A 23,065-nucleotide genomic window follows, 5' to 3' on the forward strand; every position below is an offset into this window, starting at 1 on the left:
TAGTTAGTGTTCGTGGCAACACTGAATCACTAAGTAGCTAATTTCTGCTGTGTTGCCTTCTGAGCCTGCTCACTGAGGAGAACACAATGACATATGATAACTCTCTAGTAAGTTACTCCTTTAATTGTTTTTTGTAGATGATGCATATATCATCTTTTCTGAGACTATTTATTCTTTGAGGATTGCAGTTCAAATCTTTAAAATCACATCAGGAAATAATGTATTTCAGCTGCTCTGGTCTTTTTCGTTTGTGCATATGATCTTTATCTTGTTAACAAATTACTGACAGTCATTAATTGAATTTTGATACAGCATTGTTGCAATCCTATTTTTTCTTCTTCACCTTCACCTTTGCTGCATGTTCTCACACTTTTAAGTCACAGAAAGAGACCACAGTGAGTTACACTTAGATGTGGTTTGGAGATTAACATGCCTCTGCATAAATATGCCATTCAGTAAAAAGTTGCATCATTATGTAAAGGATAAATCACCAATGACAAAATGATTTTATTTACAGTCAACTTTATGTTAGAGCAAAAAAAAAAAGAAAAAAAGTTTTTGAATAATTTACCAAATGATTATTTATATAATGAGTTATAGATGGTAAGTGATTGAATTGTGATTTGCACTTAAGTGCCACAAGACTTTCTACGTTGTGCAAACTTTGAATTTGCACTTGCTTCCTCTCAGTCTATAATTTCTCTTCCTCATTTGCCAGTGCAGGGCAATTTTGCACATCAGCAGTATAAATATAATGGTCATAACTTTCTCCAGCTAAACAAGAAACTGAGATGATTTTCACTTGTACAAAATAGTATTGTTCATCAGACATCATACCGTAAAATCTTGCAAAGCCAGTTATGGTGGTATTTCAGACATGACAGCTCTTCTTTCACCTTCAGAATGTTCTCTGTGTAGAGGACATTGAATGACTGATGCGTAGTTTTGACACTTGTAGCTTGAGTTCATTGTAGGCCTTTTTCACTTCCCCAGAAAAAGTCTCAGCTACAGTTTCTTCAGAATACTGCTATGAGAACAAACAAACAAACAAACAAACAAACAATCAATCAATCAGTCAATCAAACAAACAAACAAACAAACAAACAAAAACACACACCAAAAAACCCCAACAGTAATTAGCTACTTACTACTACTAGCTACTATGTTTCAGATTTTGACTTCAGGATTCTTCTATTTTATTTCACTTATTTTTCAGGATTATGTGCAATAATTGGATTGCAAACAAAACACTCAGGTCTGGTAGCCTGGCAACAAAAACTGACAGCTGCCTCAGCTTAATGATGACTTATGCTTTTTAATGTTAAACATTGTATTGTTGTGTGTTGTCTTGTTTTTTCTAATTTAATTGTATTGTATAGATAGATGGATAGATAGATAGATAGATAGATAGATAGATAGATAGATAGATAGATAGATAGATAGATAGATAGATAGATACTGTTGTTATGTTTAAAGTTAAACAGCACCACCATGTGGTGATAACTGACTAACTGCTTTTTTCCCATCTTCATTTTGTATAAATGCAGAATTCACTGAGCGACAGTGAAAAGTTTACAGCGGAAGACAACCAATGGCTCTTTGACGGCATTGAGAATTATACTGACTCCTATGTTGACGGGAGTTGTTGTGATGGTGGTGGTGATATATGTGACCTGAACGAGGGCATGCATTTTGAGGCACTGTTCATCCCAGTTCTATACTCCGTGGCGTTTGTTGTGGGTGTCCTGGGGAACGGAGTGCTTCTGGGAGTTTTGGCCCAGAGTAGGAAGACCTGGAGTGTGACAGACACCTTCATTCTCCACCTGGGTGTGGCAGATGTCCTGCTGCTGGTGACGCTGCCGCTCTGGGCTGCACAGGCTGTTCATGGATGGGCCTTTGGTACTTCCCTTTGCAAGATTACTGGAGCTATGTTCACGGTAAGAAGTGTACAGCAGGAAAGTTGCACAAAAACTGCCTGCATTTAAAGCCAAGTGCATGATAGTACATATACAATGGTTGCCAAAACATTTTTCACCTCTCTATTCTGCTGTCTTTGCACCCTCAGATCAACTTCTACTGTGGGATCTTTCTGTTGGCCTGCATCAGTCTGGACCGCTACTTGTCCATTGTCCACGCTACTCAGATGTACTCCCGCAAGAAGCCCTGGGTTGTACATGCCAGCTGTTTAGCAGTGTGGCTTTTCTCCCTGATCCTCTCTATTCCTGACTGGATCTTTCTTCATGCTGTGAAGGATGACAGACGAGACAAAATAGAGTGTGTTCGCAACTACTATATGTACTCCTCTCAGGTACAGGTAGTAGGTGACTGGCGGCTGGCATCACGCCTGATTTACCACATAGCGGGCTTCCTGCTTCCTTCAACCATCCTGATCTTCTGCTACTCCTGCATCCTGCGACGGCTGCGGTGTGGCACCCAGGGCCTCCAAAAGCAGAAGGCTTTCAAGGTCATTGTGGCTGTGGTGTTGGTTTTCTTTCTCTGCTGGACGCCATACAACATCACACTCATGGTGGACACACTTCAGTCCGGCAACAGCAGTGAGACCTGTGGAGTCAGAACATCTCTGGAGAAAGCCAAGATAATCACCTCCTCTGTGGGTTACCTGCACTGCAGCCTCAATCCCATCCTCTATGCCTTTGTGGGGGTGAAGTTCCGACGTCAGCTGCTGCAGATCCTGAGGTCTCTGGGCTGCAAGCTGCATACAAGTGTCAATCTGCAGTCTTTTGCAAGCAGCAGGAGAAGTTCCATTTGGTCTGAGTCAGCTGACACCTCCAACTCCATTGCAGTCTAAGAGAAAGAGACAAACTGACTAACAAGCAGATTCACAAACCCGAACAAACTGACATGACGTAAACACAGACAGACTACTGAGCAAACAGCGTCTTTCTTTATATTTCCTTTGTAATATAACCTGTAAGCGACTTTGCTTTCCTTCTGTTTCCTACACAGTGCATTTGTCTAGTAACAAGATACTTAATCTGGGACCTATAAAGCCTATTTTTCTTGTTAGGTAGAAATATAACTTTTCCCTATTGCTAGCCAACACTGTCACATAAATAAGTCAGGCTATGGGCTATTTTACATACAAACTTACAGACTTTTAAGTGACATATTTTATGAATTGTGCATTGAATTATTTTTTGTATATGGACATTGAAATACACAATAAACTTTTAATAATTTGCATCATAGACCATTTAATGTGTTTTAAACATCAGTCTGTACAGAAGTGGGGCCAATCAAACCCTTCACAGAAACCTGAGAAGACAATTCAGTTTTATCTCACTTCACCAAAATGATCTGCTGCTTTCCAGGGAGTCCTAGGTACATTTATTACAACATATATTTATTACGACGAGCAATACAACAGTAAGACAATTAAAACACATTAAACAGCCAATACAGTCTGTCAATCATATACTGGTGATTTGAAAGCCTGTGGACTATTTTGTTCCCTTGTAAACCTGATTCAGATTCTGTCAGATCTGTCAGATTCAAGATAGTGGCACCATAATATAGCAGGCTGCACTTGAACACAGCTACCATTAAGGTCACTAGAGTCATACTTGTCATAATATTTCTGGGAATCTTCTGGGGAGTCAAATGACATGAGGAGCATTCTGGGATTACACACTTATAAGACATTTGGATTTTTTAAGGCTGATTCAAGTATTTTCTATACTAAATAAATGAACATGTTACTATTTAAAAAAAAACATACAGGACACAACATATGCAGAAAGCTTTGAAACCAGAAAATAACCAGAAAATTAAACTGAACAGTTAAACAAATTTGAAAATTTGACAGAGTTTGATTGGTGCTTTGTCAAAATCAATTACTTGGTGGGTGGGTTATGCTCTATATTCTGTAAATTCTGTCTACAGCCCTGATCCCACCTCTCCAAAGTCTTTGCTGCTGACCTTGTGTAACCATTACAGGCATTTATTGTACCTAAACAGGTTTATCAGGTATGAGGGGGATATAGTGACAAATGGCTTTAAAGACCACTGACAGTACAATTAGTTTAACTCTGTTCACTATGCTGTCAACACCAGCCATTTGCAGAAGGTTGTCAATCTTTTTATGATCTGTGAGAGTGTGAATTGTCATAAAATGTGGAGCTCTGATGCCTTGTCGAATCAGTTAGTATCTGTTAGTTACAGTGTAGTATAGGGGAACCAGGCTGTCTCACAGTAATCCATGTGAATAAGCAAGGCTGTGTATATAATGGTGAGGACTTTCCTGTTTACAAACGCCTTTGCTCTGCTTATTACTCATAAACCATCTACCAATTTTTTTTTATCACAGTAGTCTAATGCAGCTTCCATTGTAGGCAAATATCCAGCCAAGACTCCACTGCTTCATATTTGATTTACTCAAAAAGTATTTTGGACTGTGATAATTTATGTTTTACTTTAGGTTTTACAGAACAGTAATCTGCCTCGAGTGCCCAACATTTTCTATACAGATAGGAGAAAGCTTGTAAAAGTGGCCAAATATATATTGTATACACTGTAATGAATATTATGACTGAGATGATGGATAGAAGATAAGATACGTTTGCAGCATGTAACCTCGGAATTTAAATTTTGAAAGAAGTCAAATTGTGCAACATCTCATTCAGTGATCTTTTAATTTCCATATGTACTGAACACCTGCGACATTTTAATATATGTAATATATAATTATATATAATATATAATCATGTGTATAGCATTAAGATTTTCTGTATAGTTTTGAACAGGTGATTACAGTGAGTAATAATGAAAACTGCACACCCACATGTGGCGGTTTCAGCGGAAATATCTTACATCTTTTTGACAGGAAACCCAGCCGCACATACTGAAACACATGATTTCATCAGAATAGTGGCAAGTAATCTGATAAGCAAAGAGCACAAAGCCATACTGTGAATTGTGGCACACCTCGTCTTATTCATAATTTACATGAGGAAAAAAGTTTCACAACAGCAGGGTGGTGGCATTGTTAAAAGGGATCATCTCTTAAACTGGTGTAAGTCCAGCAACAAGTAGTGTGTTCACAGTGTTTAAATAGTTGACACCAGAAGCAGAAGCTGTACTGTTTCAGTCACTGTGGCTGAGAGCGAAGTGAATGATGTGTTCAGAAACTCTTCCACAGTTCTTTGGAGTAAAGAGCTTGGCTACAAGCCCATTCACAAACATCAAGCTTTGTGTGGTGTGTAGTCAACATGCATTTGGTCTTGTTTTTAATCATGTAGTCAGGATACTAAAGGCTTTTTGTACTTTAATGAAGAAGTGTGCTTTAATTTTTTAGGAGGAACTCAATACAACATATTTGAGTTAAGCAGCTTGTCTCTATCAGTCTCAGATAACAGACAAGCAGTTGAAGCAGGAAATAACACTTCAAATGATGCAATACTCAAGACTTATAATAAACAGTGATGTTTATAAACTTGACGTGTTGCTGCTGGAAAAGGCAACCAGCATTTCTCATATTTGACCACATTTTTTATCAGCTCTAGTTCTAATAATTTAACCACCATTCTAGTCATAGCAGTAAGAGGAAGGAAAATAGGTGGCCTCAAAGGAGGGGAACAGTAACTTTTTGTGAGTATGACTGCAAATGAAATTACGGTGTGTCGAACACTCAGTTGTGAAAGTACACACATTTCAGGACATATTTAAATGCATTACCATCATTATGTTCCCTTGAGCCCTGAAAGCAGACTGGTTCGGCAGGCCATAACCTACACAGCAGTGTAGAAGTGAAACCACAGAGTAAGATTTTCTTCTTTCCATCATTTCCCACCTACTTTCTTTTTCCCCACAACTGACTGCCACTGACTACGCACAAAGCATGCCTCAGTTCTCCTCCACCAAGTCTTCAAAGGAGAATAAACAGAGAGCTATTTTCTCTCCCTCCTTCTCTCTTTCTCGCGCTCTCTGTCACCTGACTGATGACATCACAACCTTTCTGTGTCATCCTGTGTCCGATAATCCACACACCAATGTTGCAACAATGGAGTCAAGAAGAAAGACTGTGGGATTCGCCGAGGGGAAATTCCCTTACTGAACTTTGTACATTCACACACGCACTGCGCAACTGTGGAATTCACACAGTCTTTCTGCTTGAAAATAAAATGTGAAATGAAAAGTGAAACAGTTTGTAAACTGTGTCAGACTGTTTAATGCAGGATTTCAATAACACTGACAATGATAAGAGCTTATATTCCCTCAAATTTTATAGGCTATGGCCTTAGCTTTATGATGATTGTGTTACAGCTGAAACCTCACCCAAAAGTTTTTTCACAACACAGAATAAATAATAGAATCATAGCTTGCTTTCAATAGTAATAATAATAATAATAATAATAATAATGGTAATAATGATAATAGACAATTAAAATGCAAATATCTACAACTGAATAAAAAAAATCATGATTTAGGGTTAAAATTGTGGTGGTGATTACAAAATAACACACAGTAGTACAACACTAAAACAGCACAACACTACATGTCACCATGATGCAGCATGAATGCTTCACATCAAAGTGAAATATATGAGTGATTTTTAAAAATATCCATTTCTCATCATCATACAGGAAGTGGTCATTCACCCCTTGAACCCATGACATGACTTCACATTAAATTCCTCCCAGGAGTTGAACATTACTTAAGTCTCTTATGAGTCACATGAAGAAATTTTTGCATTAGCACTGAGCTGACTGCACCTGATGCTCTACACTTGTCATCTGCTTCATCTCTTCCCCCCCATGACTCTCTGCAGGCAGGGCTTCCTCACCCACACCCAACTCCCACAGAGAGCCTTCAGATTCAATTCTTGTACACATCAGCAAAGCCAGCAACTGTTTCCTGAAGTTTCCGCACAGGCTGAGATAGAGCAGCGGCCTGAGGCAGGCATGAACACAGGCTAAAGCAGTTGTGACCAGCAGAGCAGTTTTCAGGGAAGTTTTGGAATTTGTAGTTTCCTGCGGCACCTTAGATGTTCTCATGAAGGTGTCCACAATGAGTGTGATGTTGTATGGCATCCAGCAGAGAAGAAAGATCCACACCAGGGCCAGGATGACCATGGTGGCCCTTTGCTTCTGGAGGCTTTTAGAGCTGCGCTGCAGCATTAGCAGGATACAGGAGCAGCAGACCATAAGGACGACCGCAGGCAGGAGGAAACCCAGTATGTGGTGGAACAGGCGTGATACCAGATTCAACTTTGAAAAATAGTTGGGAATACACAGTGTTTTCTCTTCTGCCTCTGGATCTACTTTAATTACCAAGAAATCCCAGTTAGGGATGATGAGGAGCAGGGAGAAGAGCCAGACCAACAGGAAACTGATCCGAGCTGACTTGGGCTTCTTGTGGGAGTACAGCCGGGTAGAGTGGGCGATGGACAAGTAGTGGTCCAGACTGATGCAAACCAGCAAAAAGATCCCAAAATAGAAGTTGATCTGGGAAACAGAAAAGAAAAACTTAAGTTGTGATCTTGTGTAAGACAAAAACCTCCAAACATCATCATTCTCACACTCTCATTTAACTTTCACTTCTCTTATTACACTCTAATCTGATCTCCTTCTCTAGCCTCTTTCCTGAAATGCTTTGAGAAATGTAACTACGTGAGTATACTTGCTAAATAACAGGATTAAGTACAATGGTCCTGCTCTGCCAAGAATCTTGATTAAGTTGGAAATAATGGCTTACAGCCAAACATTATCCATCCAAAAACAACTTTCTCACAGCTCCACTGAAAAGCTCTCCCTTTCACTATTAGTGAAAGGGAGAGCCTGTTCTACACATCACTTGGTTACCTACATTAAAAACTGCTCCACTGATCTTGCAGAGATGAATCTTTAAGCACCATCCACAATCCTGAGCAGCCTGTACGGCCCAGAAGGGCAGCATCACCAGCAGGAGGATGTCCGCGACACTCAGGAGGAGGATAAAGGTGTCTGATATACTACAGGTTCGCCTCTTTTGACTCAGAACGGCCAGGAGTAGTCCATTCCCCAGCAGACCTACAACCAACACCACGGAGTACAGAAACGGGATCAACACCGCCTCACTGCCTCTTGGCTCGATGTCCTCTTTATACTCATAGTCCCCGTAATCATAGGTGGTGTTAGAGCGAAATATTCCATCAAGTTCCACATCCATGTTCATCTCCTGTGGAGACAAAAAGGTTAAACACAGGCAGAGCTAAAAAAAAAATGCTGCTGTGCCTCAGAGGCTAGACGTCTAAAATACCAGCTAATATACTCTCTCTGTGTATCATCAGCTGTGTGAGTGAGAAGTCAATTCTTGAAAATCTCCCTTTGGGAAGCCCAGCTGTGACTTTTATGCCCAGACTCACACATAGCTCACATGGTGTGATGTCACCAGATGAGGCAATAGTGAGATGGCTTTAAACGGAAAACACAGTTTCCTCTGGTCATGCAGCACACACAAGCAAACACACACACATCTATGAAATTATTTCATGCGCAGTGGCTGCATGACCTGTTTTGCTTTTCTTATCTTGGTGAAGTAGATGCAAATACAACACGGTAGCGGAAGTGCTGGTAAGAAGGCACTTTTCTAATGAGTGGACGCATAACTATATAAACTATACAGTGAGGAGCAGTTTCAAAACCGAGATGAATAAAGAAACATATGGCAAAAGGCTTTTAATAGCAGCCTTACTGAAATAATGGCTATAGAACTAGAAATATGCACCAAACCTATGGTAATTATCAGTATCAGACAACCATAACCTTGAGAGGTTTGTAAATAAACTCACTGGCCACTTTATTAGGAACACATATGCAATCTAATGCAATACAACAGCTCTGCCATAAATTCAACTTTTGCGAAGCTACTTATGTTTATTGTTGAGGTCGTAGTGCTTGGTGGTCATGTTGGTGTACTGGAGTGCATTATATTGAAAAGTGTTCCTAGTATTTTGCCTTCCCACATGTATGTTAATGAGTAACCATAACCTTGAGGTTAGTAAATGTATCCTGCTTACCATATAGGGCTTCAGCTGCAGAATGTGAGGACCTCAACCTCTCTGAGCGCTGTCGACTGATGATACTAAAAACGGACAAACACAGCAGACGGCACGTATTCTTTCACACCGCTGCCAACAACCACCCCACCGCAGTTTATGACGCCGCAGTTTATGTTTTTGGAGGGGAGACGGACGATATCCTACAGCTGCACAGCCGAAAAATGCATGAAAGCTCCCTCAGCGTGCGAAATATGTGGATCGCCAAACTTATGTTTAAAGGGAATTTGCATGTGGAAATGTACCGAAAATTATTCCACAATGACAAAACCGCCCAGCAGCAGAAGGAAACTAAAAAAAAAAAAAAAAAAAAAGGATCTTAGACCGGAACCGGACACACAGCAAAGACACTGCACCTCAGCTACATGTATACAAGGCATTTCACTTTACTTCTCCACTATTGTTTTGGTACATTGTCAACCGGCTCGCACATTGCCATCTCTGCCGGATGTGCCAAGTCTCACCACGGAATTTCTTTTCAAAATAAAACCCTGTTGTTGCCAGTTATTATAATTAACTTCAACAAAATGTTAATGTGTTTTTTATTTTATTTTTATTTTGTTTTTAATTTCTATTTTCATTTCAGTTAGTTTCGGGAGTGGGTTTGCTTGTTTCGGTTTAGTTTTTATTGTTTAGTTTTAGTTTTGTTTTTATTAGTTGCACAACCACAGCGCATCACAACGAAAGCTGTAGGCCTATCTTAGCCTTTGGCAAATTCTTGTAAACTCTACTGATTCAGACAAACCAGTACCTCCTCTCTCTACTAACTGCCGGCAGTGAATCACATCGGCAGCAGAAGACAGGATTAAAAAGAGAGCAGCTGCGCTCACACACAGTAAGGTTGTGATAACAGGTTGTGAAAAAGAAAAAAAACTATGAAATTGGGAGATTAACGGGAGTAATTACCAATAAGAAGCACAGCGAGAGAAAGGGTTAAAATAGGAAGACGTTGAAGCCAACTTTACACAGATGCAAACGTAGCATTTTAGTAGGAATGGATGACTGTCTCAAGGACATTGTGACATTTTTCTTTTTAAAAATGGCTGCAGTCAGCTAGAAACCTCCCACAGACAGACAGTGCGTGACTGGTATGCTCTATGTGGAAGAATATTTTCTGGATTGTGCACCCACTTCTACTGCAGTTATATTCTATCCAATGTATTAAATGCTCATTATATCAAAAGGGAACACAATATGTGGGAAAGTAAACCCTCATGAAGCAGAAGCTCGAATTACATAACGATACTCCACAAATGGAGGAGAAGTGAAAGTGATTAGTTGTCAGGAATCGTTGTCTCCCTCGTGTTCTTTATGTTCACCTTGCTTTGACGTAATCACATCACACCCAGATTATTGTAATACGTTGTTGAAGACTTTTTAGGAGTATTCTTTAAACATCACGAATTTTACAAATCTCACAAAAAACATTTAAGACAGTGCTTCAAACTAATTTTTGTTCAGTTCTAATTTCCGTGATTTTTAAATCCAGCACCTTTGCAAAGCATTGACCAAGTGAAAAGCAGAACTCAATTTATATACTGTAAATGTTTTAAATGAAATAAATAAATAATGTTGTCACTGCATATCCCCCGAAAATCGGGAGTGTTGGCAGGTATGGGTATTAACAATACAAACACAATGCTGTGAAGGCAATTGACTCCCAGACATGTAGACATCAGTCTCAATAAACAGGCACCAATGCCTCCTCATGCTTGTTGTATTGACAAATTTGACCAAATTGACAAATGCTAAAACTAAAAATATTTTTTTGTATATTTTTATTTCATTTTAATCAGTTTTTTAAGTTCACAGTATCATTTCAGTTAGTTTCCTCTTTTTTCTAAAAGGAAAAATGCTTTTTGTGGACTCAGAAGGTGTAATTCCACCGTTTGGCCACTATGTCAAATTGGCTTCAAAGCCCGGCGCTGTTCTTGGGGGCCCGGTTGTATTCCGAACCTTTCTGTTATTTGTTTTGATAGCCGGTCCGGCCACCTGTGCACGTGCTTGCTGTCCTCCCCGTGGCCGTTTTCAACATGGTGGCCGGGTCACAAAGTTGTTCATATTACAGCTAAACAATTCACTAAAATATGTTTTTGAAAACATTTGCGTCAAGAAATGGGCAATGTAATAACAGAATCTTGATCCATATTTGATCAGCACTGCCTAGTTTGACAGTTTGATCTGAGTTTGGTGAGCTGTCGGTTCAGAGGCTGCTTTCTCTTTTTTTCCCCAACTTTATTGAGTAAACGATGTGCACATTTATTTTGGTCTGAGATGCTGGTGCTATGGTGCAACATCTGGTGGGGCTAAATGTCACATATTGCGCCTTTAACTAAAATGTTTTTTCACACCTAGTTTTAGCTTTTAGTTTAATTTTAGTTAACTAATATAACCTTCCTGCAAAGAGAAATCTGTGAGAAAGAGGCTGAAAATCACCAAAGCTCTTTGGTTTGTAGTAAGAAGCGCAGGGTATAATAAAGAAGGCACAGTTGTTATAGGCTCAGTTGTTATTGTGGACAACTAGTGCTTTATTTTGAAGGCCACTGCTGTGTCCCATTGACTATATTTATATACAGTCTGTGCTGTGCCCACATGGAGAGCTGCACTCAAAGCAGACACATGCTTGCAAAAAGAGACGCTTTCCACTAGATGGAGCTTTTGTGCTTGTTTCCAAACTGGAGAACAGAGAAAACCTGAAGCTTTGTACAAAATTGCAGGTTTTTCCTTTTTATCTGGATGAAGTTTGTTTTCACATTCATCTGCTGAAAGTGGAAAATTACAGTTGGTTGCAATCTGCAACCTCACTGCTAGATGCCACTAAATCTTACACACTGGTCCATTGACATGTTGCAGCAGGAGACATGTGAAGCAGGAGACATCTTCTGTCAAGTAGTTAAACTTCTGAAATTAAATATATTTGCATATTCATATACTCTGGAATTTTTAATGAGGGAGAAGGAGTGGATGCTATTTTAAGGATTTTAACATGGTAATCATGCTTCTTTCTTTTTTTGTGGAAAAATCAAATCAGACACACAATATTGTTCCAAGCAGAGATGTCTGTCTCCATGTCTGGAGAGGATCTTTAAGGGTATTATGGTGATCACGATTTTACTCAGTTATCAAGATACACTTTAGGACAGAAACTAAAACATAGTAGCTATACCTGAACACACTAGTTATTTGGCAGATTCACAAATATAGCCTAAATAAAAACTTATGATTTGCTCATTAAAAAAGATGTATTGTTATAGATTAAACAACTCAACATTATATTAAACAGTTAAAATTAACTCCACCTCAGCCAGCTGCAACATGTCAATGCAGCAACATATTAAGGCACCAGAAATGATAAAACACTAACATGGTAGCTAGATATAGTAAACAGCATTACAGGAAGCATTCTGCATATTGAGTGATTTTAATTTGATACCGTAAGTATGTTCAGCTGATACAGTAAGAATTTTGTACTTAAGTCAATTTTGAATGCAGAACTTTTACTTGTCACAGAGTGTTTTTACATGTTGGCATTGATATTTTCACTTCAGTTATGGATCTGAATACTACTCCCACCACTGGTCGTGGTTATTGTCCAGTTTTATAACATTAACAATAATCTACCAAGCGATTAAACAATCCATGTTGACATTACAATATAACAGTTGGACCTGCTTTGTGAGTAAATAACGTGAGTGAATGTGAATCTACACTTCTAATAATGTTGCAGCAGCTCAGAACCATGAACCAAATTCATTCTTTGAGCAGCAGCTCCAGACTCATATTTATTAAAATCACAGTCCTGAAGGAAAATCAGTTTCTAAGGATTGTACATTAACCAAACCTTGTTACAGACCAACTTTCTGTAATGAATGGAAATTTGTAAGATGGCAATTGCATGAACCGTGAGATGGAAGTTGGTCAGAATGAACATGCAGAGAAAGAACCTGAGATGTTGATGCATAATAGATATCACACTTTGTTTTATATCCAAAATATTTATTACAAAAATCATTGTACTCAACAAAGGGTTTGAGTTTTTATGTTACATACAAAATTATAAATGAGTCACATTTATTTCCTACAGCACCATGAACACATTTGAAGCACACAGCTGGACAAACAGCTGTATATGGATTATGGAAATAAAGAAACAACTTTTTACACCATTTTCACTGATTTAGCTGAAACTGAGAGTGGAATCTGATGAGACTATTGTATGACCATTGAAGCTACAGGCTACATCTTAAACTGCTGAACAAGCTTTTTCAGAGGTATGAAAAAATTTGGCTATTTCACAAGATTCCTTTGTGGACACAAAAATCAACACGTCCATAAAAACATTATACGACAGCATCAGCTTAAGGGAGTGGCATTTGTTTTACACTATGGCCCACCCCCAACATCAGTTTGTACAACTTGAGTCACTTTGTATTTTCACTATAGTTTTCTTGGAAACTCCCCCCCCCCCCCAGACAATAACAAAACTTGTTGAAAGCTGCACCATATCTACAGAAAGCCCCAGTGGATGAAATACATCACAGGCAGAAAACTTTTTTCCTCTGAGAACATTTTTACAGTTTTAATTAAATGGAATTTCAACTTTTGTCTCATGCCAAACACTCCTCTAACACATACAACCATATACTATCTCACAAAATCTCCCTCTTTCTTCCTGTAACCAGCATTCGAACTTCACACCATGACAGAGTACGAGGTGTTCTCGCTTTCTGCTGAGCTGAAGGAGCCTGTAGTTTTTCGGAGCCTCCTCTCCCTCCAGCCCTCCATCCCCAGCCAGCCTCTTTGTCCCAGAAGCCCCTTACACATTCTAGCCAGCTCCCTCCTGAACTTCACCCCCACAAAGCCATATAGCAGAGGGTTCAAGGCGCAATGTGACAGCCCCACACTTTCAGTGACCAGAGTCCCAATGTCCACTACACGGCCAAACTGGCATCCTCCAGTCACCGCGCCCAGCCTCTGCAGACTATCTGCCAACTGGAAGCAGTTGTACGGTGCCCAGCAGATGAAAAACACAGACACCAGGGAGATGATGAGGCGGAGAGATTTCCGCTTTTGGCGGCGGGTGGCGTTGCAGAGTGACCTGAAGATACGGATGTAGCAGTAGAGCATGATCAGCAGAGGGAACCCAAATCCCAGAACCATGCTGACCAGCTGTAGCCCCACCTGCCACTGTGTTGAGTTCTCAGTGAACCATATCTGGCACAGCAGCAGCTTCTGCTGGCCTATAGGGGCCTCGACTACCTGTTTGAAGGTAATGTCCACTCCACTCAGGCCCAAACACCCCACCCAGATGACAGCGCAGGCAATCTGGGCATGGCAAGTGTTGCGCTTCCAGCCAGAGCTGACAGCGTGAACAATGGCCAGGTATCGGTCAAAGCTGATGCAGGCTAGGAAAAGGATGCCACTATAGCGGTTCAGGGAGAAGAGGGCACCAGAGATCTTGCAAAGAGCCAAGCCGAATACCCATTGGTGAGCCCATTGCACTGCAAACAGAGGCAGGGTGAAGGCCAGCAGGAGGTCAGAAATGGCCAGGTGAAGGAGGAAAGTGTCGGTCAGAGAGAATGCACAGGCGCCACCACTCTGCGAATTTCGGTAGCGCCGGATCACACACAGCACCAGCACGTTGCCCATCAAAGCCAGAATGAACACCAGGCTGTATACCACAGGGGAATACTTCCGTGCAAATTCATAGATGTCCTCCTGTAAGCATGGGGCTGCGTGAGTCTTGCTCGTTCCAGGGAACGATGTGTAATTGTCATCGTAATCAAAGTTCTGTTGACAAAAGAGAGGAAAAAGAGTTATGTTAAATACTTTATAATGCTGAAACCAATCATTTTTCATTTGCTAAGATTTTAATTTAGTTTTTGACATGAAGATTCCCAAAATGTCAAATTAAATGAATTTCTGTATTTAATTTGATCAATAAGGAACTTTTAATGATACTGATTAACTATCATCTGAGAATATCTCTACGGTGGGCTTTTACTTGCTCATGTTATGCACTTGTAGGATTATAAAAGTAGCCACTCACCCAGTAGTCTTCTACGGTTGGTGTGACCAAATCCATATTTGTAGCAATCACAGAGGCAGCAGAACACCTGAAACCCTCCAAGAGTCAAAAGAGCACACTCTGCTCATAAACACATTGGCTAAACATCCTTTTTCACAGTCTATCTCTGTTACACTTGTCCAGATGAGGGAGGATCAGAAAGAAGAAGTTGGCATATAAGGAACCGAAACCTGACACATTTTAGACAGATGCAAACATAGCATCATATTAGGAATGGATGACTGTCTCAAGGAAATTGTGACATATATTTTTAAAAAATGGCTGCAGCCAGCTATAAACCTCCCACAGACAGACGATGTGTGACTGGTAGACCCTACGTGGAAAAATATTTTCTGGATTGTGCACCCACGTCTACCAAGTTATTTTCTATCAAATTTATTAAATACTCATTATATCAAAAGGGAGCAAAATTTGTGGGAATGTAAACCCTCAAGAAGGAGAAACTGGATTTACATAACAATACTCCACAAATGGAGGGGAAGTGAAAGTGCGTAGTTGTCAGGAATTGTTGTCTCCTCCATGTTGTTCTTTATGTCCAGCTTGCTTTGATGTAATCACATCACACCCAGATTATTGTAATAACTTGTTGAAGACTTTTCAGGACTATTCTTTAAACATCATGAATTTTACAAATCTCACAAAAATCATTTAAGACAGTGCTTCAAACTAATTTCTGTTTTGTTCTGATTTCTGTAATCTTTAAATCCAGCACCTTTGCAAAGCATTGACCAAGTGAAAAGCAGAACTCAATTTATATACTGTAAATGTTTTAAATGAAATAAATAAATTATGTTGTCACTAGAGATCAAGAGGAGGAAAAGACTTACCCTCTGAGATCTTGTAAAGAAGACAGGGAGGATGTAACTAGGAACTGATGCAGAACATCCTGGATACAATCATAGATATATAGATACGTTTACAAAGAACATAACAGGAAATGAAATAATTTCATCTATTATTATGACACTCTTTGGGGAAAACATGAACAGTATTGAATCCGAGTCCTTATACATATTAGAGATTCTCTGGCCAAAGAGATACCAAAAAAGGATATACAAGAATGCTCTTTGCAGTAAAATGAAATACATATAAATGTAGTCAGATGCCTGATATGATCAGACACGACAGTGCAGTAGAATAGAAGACCTTCACTGAGAGTACTATTCTGTCCACGCTACAACTTATTTTTCCACTTCAAAAGCTGCGAGAGGTTTAGTTAAATTGAGAAGTCAGTTCAACACACGTATGAAACACTGGTTGTTGACCACAAAAAAACACATTCAGACTCAGTTCAGAAGAACTCAAATGGTGGTTTTGAGATGAGGTTTTGCAATGTATCAAAAAGTCCCCATAGAGAGCAATGAGATGGACAGCATGAGGCAATGCACCTTCCACTATTACTATAGATTTTGTTTTAAAAAATGTGTTAAATGCATGAGGAACTGAATACTCTTGTGGTTACTTCTGTGTCGACTGTGGGGTGTTCTGGTAAACTACATTGTGCAACTTTCTGTATCTGTATCTTACTTCTGCTCTAGTCGAGTTGTTAAACTACAAACTATAGAGCTTTACGAATTGTTAAAAAATAAAGCACTGTACTTAAGTATAGTTTTAAGGTACTTGAGCAATCCCATGTAATGCTACTTTATTCTTTTGCTCCATCACAGAGATACTACATTTATTTGACAGTTGTAGTTAATTTTTAGATCACAAATTTACAATCCAAGTGTTTATTTTATAAAATATTTCTTATAAACTACATAACACTAGTTAAAACTAGCAGTAACAGTAAAAAGTAAAACGCTTGCCTGTATTTTTACAGTTTGGTATTGCTACTTTTATTTAAGTAAAGGATCTGAATACTTCTTCCACCACTGTGTATATGTCTGTAATGTAATCTGACACGCACATGGGGAGGGAAATGGGTGACCATCCTTGTTCTTCTGACAGCCAAAGTCCTTATAAGATGTGTCTGGTGCCATAATTGCAGACTTCAATGCCTCTTTTTAAAAACATGGGTCACTCAAATACCCCTCTGGTCAACCCAAATGCTCCTCTGAGGGCAAATATGAACCTTTGCCCTGCATTGTGTTTTCTGTATGGTCTTTTCATTCTTACCTTTGTTCCATAAAAAGCTCATTCAGCCTATTGTATCTCACCCATATCTGTAAATTAAGTTACATCTTTACATAACATTACCCCACTCATCAGCTGCAATAATGACAAATTCTTCTGTTTAAATGCTGTTTTCTGCAGGAAATGTTATCAGTCAACACAGGAAATCAAATTTTAGTAGTACTTAAACAGATAATGAAAAATGGTATATCTGTTTGTTTTGGTTTGCTGTTTCAACCAAGCCCTGATTCAAAACTCGAGCATTGTGAGATGGAATTCAGAAATATTTGAAAAATGCACTTGAGGAATGCAAATATGTACATAATTGCAGTCGTTTGAGGGGTATGTGAAATCACACCTGTGGGGAATGAGTCATAACAGAGCATAACAGTGCTGTTGCCTGCTCTGTGTTGTCCTGGCAGGTGTTATTGTAATCAAAGTTGTGTTTAAAGTATTTTCTAATGTTCAGATTTCTTCATTACCTGTACTGTAACACCTGTAATGTGACCATTATTTTAAGGCCACACCTCTGTAAGCTACTTAGGTGAGCCACCTGATCTGAATATACTGTATCTGGTAATTGGTTTAAAATGTTCAGTAATCTAATGCCCGTCTGAAATAAAAAATAACAAAGTTCCATAATGTCACATGCCCAATTATAGATTACACATGATGTGATGATATAGCATATTTTGGATTATGAAAACCAATTTAGCTAGTGGTAAAATATTGCATTTTATGTGTATAAATGTTTAAATAATAGCAGAATATTGACAGGTATATGAGTTAGATAAGGTTTTTTAAAAATCATTTCAATGTGTCTGGGCCTACCAGATGATATCAGATATTTAAGAGTCCATTAGAATTTTGAAAACAGTTATAAAACCATCTTACTAAAGAAAATGGACTGAGTAGAGATGAGTAAATATATCTAATCTTTTAAAATGTAGTCCATGCAATATTTGAGACAGTGTGTAAAATCTATTATAGCAATAGGTTTATAGGCAGGCATAAGGAACTGAAGAATATATTTGGTCATCGAATCAGAAACACAAAAGTCCAGGCAGGCAGGCAGGCAACCAAAACAAACCAATGGTCCAACAAAACTGAAATCAAAACCAGACCTTATATACAAACTAAACTAATCAGACAACAAGGAACAGGTGGCACAACACAAAGGCAGGCTGGGAGCTGATTGGCAGGGAAGACACTGGGAGCAAGGCAGGGCTGACGAGACTGATATAGGGCAGGTGTGAAGGTGACAGCAGACTGAGGAAGTAAACTGAGATAAAGGTAGGGTTCATGAGGATGATGCAGGGCAGGTGTGGAGGGAAAAACGGGCTGGGGAGGAGTGCAGGAAGGAGGAAAACAGAGCAAACAGAAAACCAAAACCCAGAAAACACAATTAGGCTCAAGAAGGCCCCAAATGCCAGCAGGCCAAATGCAAACAAAACACACGGTGCTACTGTACAGAGCTAAATGAGCTGCAAAATAACTAAGACATGCAAACTCATTCTGAATCATGTGAAGGCAAAAGTATTACTTCAGCTCTGTATGCTCACATGTACACAAACTTAAACGTCAGGACAAAGGTTAACTACAATGAGCAATAATATCTCAAGGGGTCGTTCTGTCCATCCTCCACTCAGTCCAGACTTCAAGGTATAGTCAGCAATTCTAATTTAATACATTTTTTTTTGTCAAATTCAGTGAATATCTCCTCACAGTCTGCTAGCTGTCCGTTCTGTGTAAATCTGGTGTTAATACACAGCCCTGGTTCTTTAAATGGGCATGTCAACACAGTGGCTCAGAGCAAGCCACACAACACTATTCCAGCCAATCAGCAGGGGGTGTTCGTGGTCATGCACAGGACAAGGGGAAGTCATGAGAGCAGCTGTGGACCTTTTCCAAAGTAGCCCTACCCACTCCCACTTGTCACGGAGTGCACTCCTGACACAATAAATGTATTTACATTTTCCTTTATACATTTGTAGTCAGAAGTATATTTAGCTCCTGCCACTAACAGGGATATAACAACCAGAGGTTGTGAACATTGTTGTCTCTGATATGAAGGATACACAAAAGGACTGTCAAACTATTAAAAAATGTATTAATGTTCCATTTGAAATAAATTAAACAACTTACTGAAGTTCCTGTACAAACCAGTTTTGTTTAAATAAAAAACGACACTAATGTCAAACATATAGGTTGACTTAATCATATATAATACAACATATACATACACTATAATACCAAAATGACTCCCGATCCTCTTTGGTTGCATTTCTCTTCTTTATAAACATCCTCTCCTTTTACATTCTTATGTTTATAAGCTGCATGTTTTTAGCAACAGTCCCTGTAAATATACAATACGTTACAATCAAATAGACACGTCTACCGTTTTCTAGACTAGAAAACGGTATATTCGATCTAAATACAATGTATCCTTTAAGTTTTAAACATCTGCGTGGCAATATTAAATGTCTATGTTAGTTTGAGCAGTTTACTATTAAATGTTTGTACAGGTTGTCACACAGAAGTTAACATTTGTATACAGCGCCTCCATGACGAACACAATAGGCGTTGCACGTGCCCGGTAAGTCAGCATCGATATAGGCACGCTGCTGGAGGGTTTTATAAACCACTTCCACTCTCCGCTGTTGGTTTGGGATGGCACTTAATATGGCAGACCCTCCACATGAACGCGCAAACGGAGTGGAAGTAGGTAGGGAGAGGGTTTAGGGGCTACTTTGGAAAAGGCCCAGCGTGTGTGAAGACTTGACAGTCTCCCGTCTCCAGCACCTGTTGAATGGTTAGGGAGGGCTGGTGAACTGGAGAGAGAGAGAGGCTGTGGCCAATTCACTTAGAAAGTGTTTTAGCACGGAACAGATACGCTTCTATTATTTTAAATGTATCAAACCACTCTGAATCCCAGACAGTCTCACAAAAGCCCCCCGTTTTTTTACGTTCTGAGTCCGTCTCTGTCGCATTTAGTGAAGCGTAATCTGAGCAGGCAGTAAAGTAAATCTCTGCTGTCATTCAGCCTGGTGTCCTCTCAGCTCCCCAGGAGCTTCAGCTGAAAGGAGGTTGGTTTTGTGAACAGAGAAGCTGCATGTCGAGTGAGAAGTGGGCAGACCGCAGAGAGTCTGACAGTCTGGACGGACTTTTTCTACTCGTGATAGAATGTGAGGGGAACAGAAGTGACTCTACAGCTGACGCATCACTTATGTATTCCGCCATGTTTCTCTTTTGGTCATTGCTTTGGAGTCCATGAACTTGGATTTGGGGGGGGGGGGGACTTACAGGCACAGTTACCATAAAGAAGAACTGGAATTAACAGAAACACAGGGTCAACACAGGAACCCAAAAGAACAAAAACACGGAGTCCAAACACAACAGAAAGTCCTGGCAGGAAATAACAGTTCCAAGTCCAAGAAATGTGCTTAATTTGCGCTAAACCTGGACTGCTATGCTAAGCAGCACTTTATTATGACCACCATTCCAATGGTTTGATACTTTTAACAAACGTTTGATGCTTTTTGTCTCCCTTTTTGTCTGCTGTAACCGTCATGACTAATGTCCTTTGTCCTCTTGTATGTTGTGTTTGTGTTTTTTCTGTTTGTTTTTTTTTTTACCCTCTACTGCAAATGAAATTTCTTCTCGAGGGACAATAAATATTTGAACTGAACTGAACTGTAATCTTTAACAGGGTGGGGGTAAGTGTTTTTATCATGTGTCATGCTACTATTTTATGGATTAATTTCATGCATTACATCTTGTTTGTGTTTCATATTATTTGTAGTTTGTCTAACTTTATTTTTATTATTTATATATATTTTAATTATTTCATTATATTTTTCTCTTTTTGACTTGTCATTATTTACATCCAATGTTGCTGAAACTGTCATTTGTGTATGTGTTTTAATTTTGTTTATATTACAATTTTATTATTCACATATCCTTTTGACAAAATAAATCTCAACCTAACCTAATGTTGCATTGTGCCCATCTGTCACTGCTATGTGTGTATTTTACTTTGTCTTACTGTAAATATTTTTGTCTTCAATCTCTTTTATTTTCCTGTAATGTTGGTATTGTCTTATGTGTCATGTATGAACTTGATAAAGACTCCATGAAGATGATTCCTGGGTGCACAGCTTACAGGGATCAAACATATAAACATATGAACAAAAGGTGTTGTATTCTATACACTGTAGTTGAAGAACCTTCTGTCACGTTACATCATCTCTGCATGCACGTGTTGAGTAATGTTCACCACTTTTTTCTACAGAAAGACATGTGTGCATCAGGACAAAACAGAAATACAAAAACGCACGAACATAAAACAATGCATTGCACAAGAGTGCAAACCCTTTTCAACTAAGGTCTGTGCTCGACAGTCACAGCTCATTTTTACTCTTATTTTCTCATTGATATAGTTGGGTCCACAGTGAGTACACACCACACCCATGCACTAAAGGTAAAACCTGGTTTCTGAATGTGGCTGAAATACAAATATGCACTGCTTTGTTCTTCAATTACTGAATGCTGATAAAAACCACGTCATGCTAGGCGCACCCTTTTGAAAGGTGTGGTACGCCCCAAAATCAAACATTTGAGTTTTCTATTTACCGGGTGTTTGTACCTGCCCAGATAGTCATTGTTTGCCATGTTATATCAGCATAGAAACTCCAGTGATGTCACACACAGTATAAGAGTAACGGCCATTGCCTTCTGATCGTATAAGTAGCCATCTACAACATCGGACAACCTTTACAGGAGCTATAGACTAACTTTTTGAGGTAAGATGTGAAGCAACGTTTCCTCCAAGCCGAGGTTGTCCTGTCCAGCTCCATGGAGTCTTCAGGCTATATCGCTGAAGCTGTGGCACAGGAATGGACACTTACCTGGACATTTGCTTGGAGGAAGCGTTGCTGCAAATAGGACCCATCAATGTTCCTTTTTAAAAATATTGTGGCTTGCTACAACTGCCTGAACATTACTACAAAGAATGAAAACTAAACAATATCATCTGTTTTTTATTATTTATATTTCTCCTCAACCTCATATTCCTCTTCTTCTACCTACAGCCATGGCGTTCCAGTCAAATGTGATCAGCTCGCAGCCTCAGGTCTCTGTCACACAGTACTCCTCTGGATTATCAGATTGGAGTTCAAATGTGTGCGACTGTTGTGAAGACTGTGGCATCTGTACGTGTGTTTGTGGAAATAAGCAGAAATTAGTCTTTGCTGGGAAATAAAACCCTATGTGACAATATATCTCTCACTTTCAGGTCTTTGTGCATCATTCGTCCCATGTATCCTGGCCTGTAAGGTGGCTCAGGACAACGGGGACAGCTGCTGCTTGCCCTTCCTTCCTGGTGCCATGATTGCTCTAAGGACAAGCATGCGCAGCAGATACAACATAGGTGTAAGTTTGCTAAATTTGTCAAACAACTGTACTTTCAGTACTTTTGTAATGAAAATAGGATGCTGTTTTGTGAAATGCAGAGACCTGGTCCCTGAACACAGACCTATAAAGACATTGTTCTTTTTTTTAATGAGATGACAATGTTTGTCACCTGTTTACTGTCCCTGTGCTTTTTCCCAGGGCTCTGTGTGTGATGACTGGGTAGTCATGGCCTGCCTGCCTCTGTGTGGACTGTGTCAGATGGCACGAGAGCAAAAGATGAGAGGATGAGAAAGAAAAGGGATGTTGAATGTAATTTACAAAATGAAAAAGGTAGATCACATGTAGAAATTTACATTCCTTGGTCTGAACCCCATTTCTGCATTTCAAATTTGTTT

At 39.4% G+C, this 23,065-nt stretch overlaps 4 protein-coding genes across 11 annotated transcripts; 2 read left to right on the top strand and 2 right to left on the bottom strand.

Moving 5' to 3' along the window:
- Window positions 1–3,202, top strand: cxcr3.1 (chemokine (C-X-C motif) receptor 3, tandem duplicate 1). Its single transcript, XM_042422705.1, has 3 exons — window positions 1–107; window positions 1,548–1,937; window positions 2,066–3,202. The coding sequence occupies exons 1-3, from the start codon at window positions 87–89 to the stop codon at window positions 2,807–2,809; spliced, it is 1,155 nt and encodes a 384-aa protein (XP_042278639.1). The 5' UTR covers window positions 1–86; the 3' UTR covers window positions 2,810–3,202.
- A 2,965-nt stretch (window positions 3,203–6,167) lies between these two features.
- On the bottom strand, window positions 6,168–9,494 carry LOC121905670 (C-X-C chemokine receptor type 3-like). The gene is made up of 3 exons (XM_042424103.1): window positions 9,017–9,494; window positions 7,825–8,175; window positions 6,168–7,463 (listed from the first exon to the last, which is right to left on the bottom strand). The coding sequence occupies exons 1-3, from the start codon at window positions 9,017–9,019 to the stop codon at window positions 6,711–6,713; spliced, it is 1,107 nt and encodes a 368-aa protein (XP_042280037.1). The 5' UTR covers window positions 9,020–9,494; the 3' UTR covers window positions 6,168–6,710.
- Window positions 9,495–9,841: 347 nt separating this feature from the next.
- Window positions 9,842–22,966, top strand: cnfn (cornifelin). Of its 6 annotated transcripts, none has more exons than XM_042423318.1 (4): window positions 9,842–9,890; window positions 22,349–22,468; window positions 22,552–22,688; window positions 22,869–22,966. In XM_042423318.1, exons 2-4 carry the CDS (start codon window positions 22,351–22,353, stop codon window positions 22,956–22,958), a joined length of 345 nt encoding a protein of 114 aa, XP_042279252.1. In that variant the 5' UTR covers window positions 9,842–9,890; window positions 22,349–22,350; the 3' UTR covers window positions 22,959–22,966. The 6 variants fall into 6 exon arrangements, with proteins under 6 accessions (XP_042279252.1, XP_042279250.1, XP_042279251.1 ...); XM_042423316.1 differs by lacking the exon at window positions 9,842–9,890 and adding an exon at window positions 18,434–19,854; XM_042423317.1 differs by lacking the exon at window positions 9,842–9,890 and adding an exon at window positions 18,434–18,920.
- On the bottom strand, window positions 12,874–18,342 carry cxcr3.2 (chemokine (C-X-C motif) receptor 3, tandem duplicate 2). Of its 3 annotated transcripts, none has more exons than XM_042423309.1 (3): window positions 15,597–18,342; window positions 15,105–15,171; window positions 12,874–14,845 (listed from the first exon to the last, which is right to left on the bottom strand). In XM_042423309.1, exons 1-3 carry the CDS (start codon window positions 15,662–15,664, stop codon window positions 13,748–13,750), a joined length of 1,233 nt encoding a protein of 410 aa, XP_042279243.1. In that variant the 5' UTR covers window positions 15,665–18,342; the 3' UTR covers window positions 12,874–13,747. The 3 variants fall into 3 exon arrangements, with proteins under 3 accessions (XP_042279243.1, XP_042279244.1, XP_042279245.1); XM_042423310.1 differs by having other exon boundaries at window positions 12,875–14,845; window positions 15,105–15,179; window positions 15,971–18,342; XM_042423311.1 differs by having other exon boundaries at window positions 12,875–14,845; window positions 15,971–15,979.
- Window positions 22,967–23,065: the final 99 nt, after the last annotated feature.

This window comes from Thunnus maccoyii, chromosome 10 (assembly GCF_910596095.1).
Source record: "Thunnus maccoyii chromosome 10, fThuMac1.1, whole genome shotgun sequence".
Lineage (NCBI taxonomy): Eukaryota > Metazoa > Chordata > Actinopteri > Scombriformes > Scombridae > Thunnus > Thunnus maccoyii.

Excerpts from the sequence above, each read along its gene's own strand:
- cxcr3.1 (XM_042422705.1), top strand. The coding sequence starts at position 87 with ATGACATATGATAACTCTCTA. Across the intron at positions 108-1,547 it reads TGACATATGATAACTCTCTA|AATTCACTGAGCGACAGTGA; the intron begins GTAAGTTACTCC and ends GTATAAATGCAG. Across the intron at positions 1,938-2,065 it reads TTACTGGAGCTATGTTCACG|ATCAACTTCTACTGTGGGAT; the intron begins GTAAGAAGTGTA and ends TTGCACCCTCAG.
- LOC121905670 (XM_042424103.1), bottom strand. Across the intron at positions 7,464-7,824 it reads TCAGTGGAGCAGTTTTTAAT|ATCAACTTCTATTTTGGGAT; the intron begins GTAGGTAACCAA and ends TCTGTTTCCCAG.
- cxcr3.2 (XM_042423309.1), bottom strand. The coding sequence starts at position 15,664 with ATGGAGGAGACAACAATTCCTGACAACTACGCACTTTCACTTCCCCTC. Across the intron at positions 15,172-15,596 it reads CATTTGTGGAGTATTGTTAT|GTGTTCTGCTGCCTCTGTGA; the intron begins GTAAATCCAGTT and ends GGAGGGTTTCAG. Across the intron at positions 14,846-15,104 it reads CAACCGTAGAAGACTACTGG|AACTTTGATTACGATGACAA; the intron begins GTGAGTGGCTAC and ends TTTTGTCAACAG.
- cnfn (XM_042423315.1), top strand. The coding sequence starts at position 22,270 with ATGAAAACTAAACAATATCATCTGTTTTTTATTATTTATATTTCTCCT. Across the intron at positions 22,469-22,551 it reads TTGTGAAGACTGTGGCATCT|GTCTTTGTGCATCATTCGTC; the intron begins GTACGTGTGTTT and ends TCTCACTTTCAG. Across the intron at positions 22,689-22,868 it reads GCAGCAGATACAACATAGGT|GGCTCTGTGTGTGATGACTG; the intron begins GTAAGTTTGCTA and ends GCTTTTTCCCAG.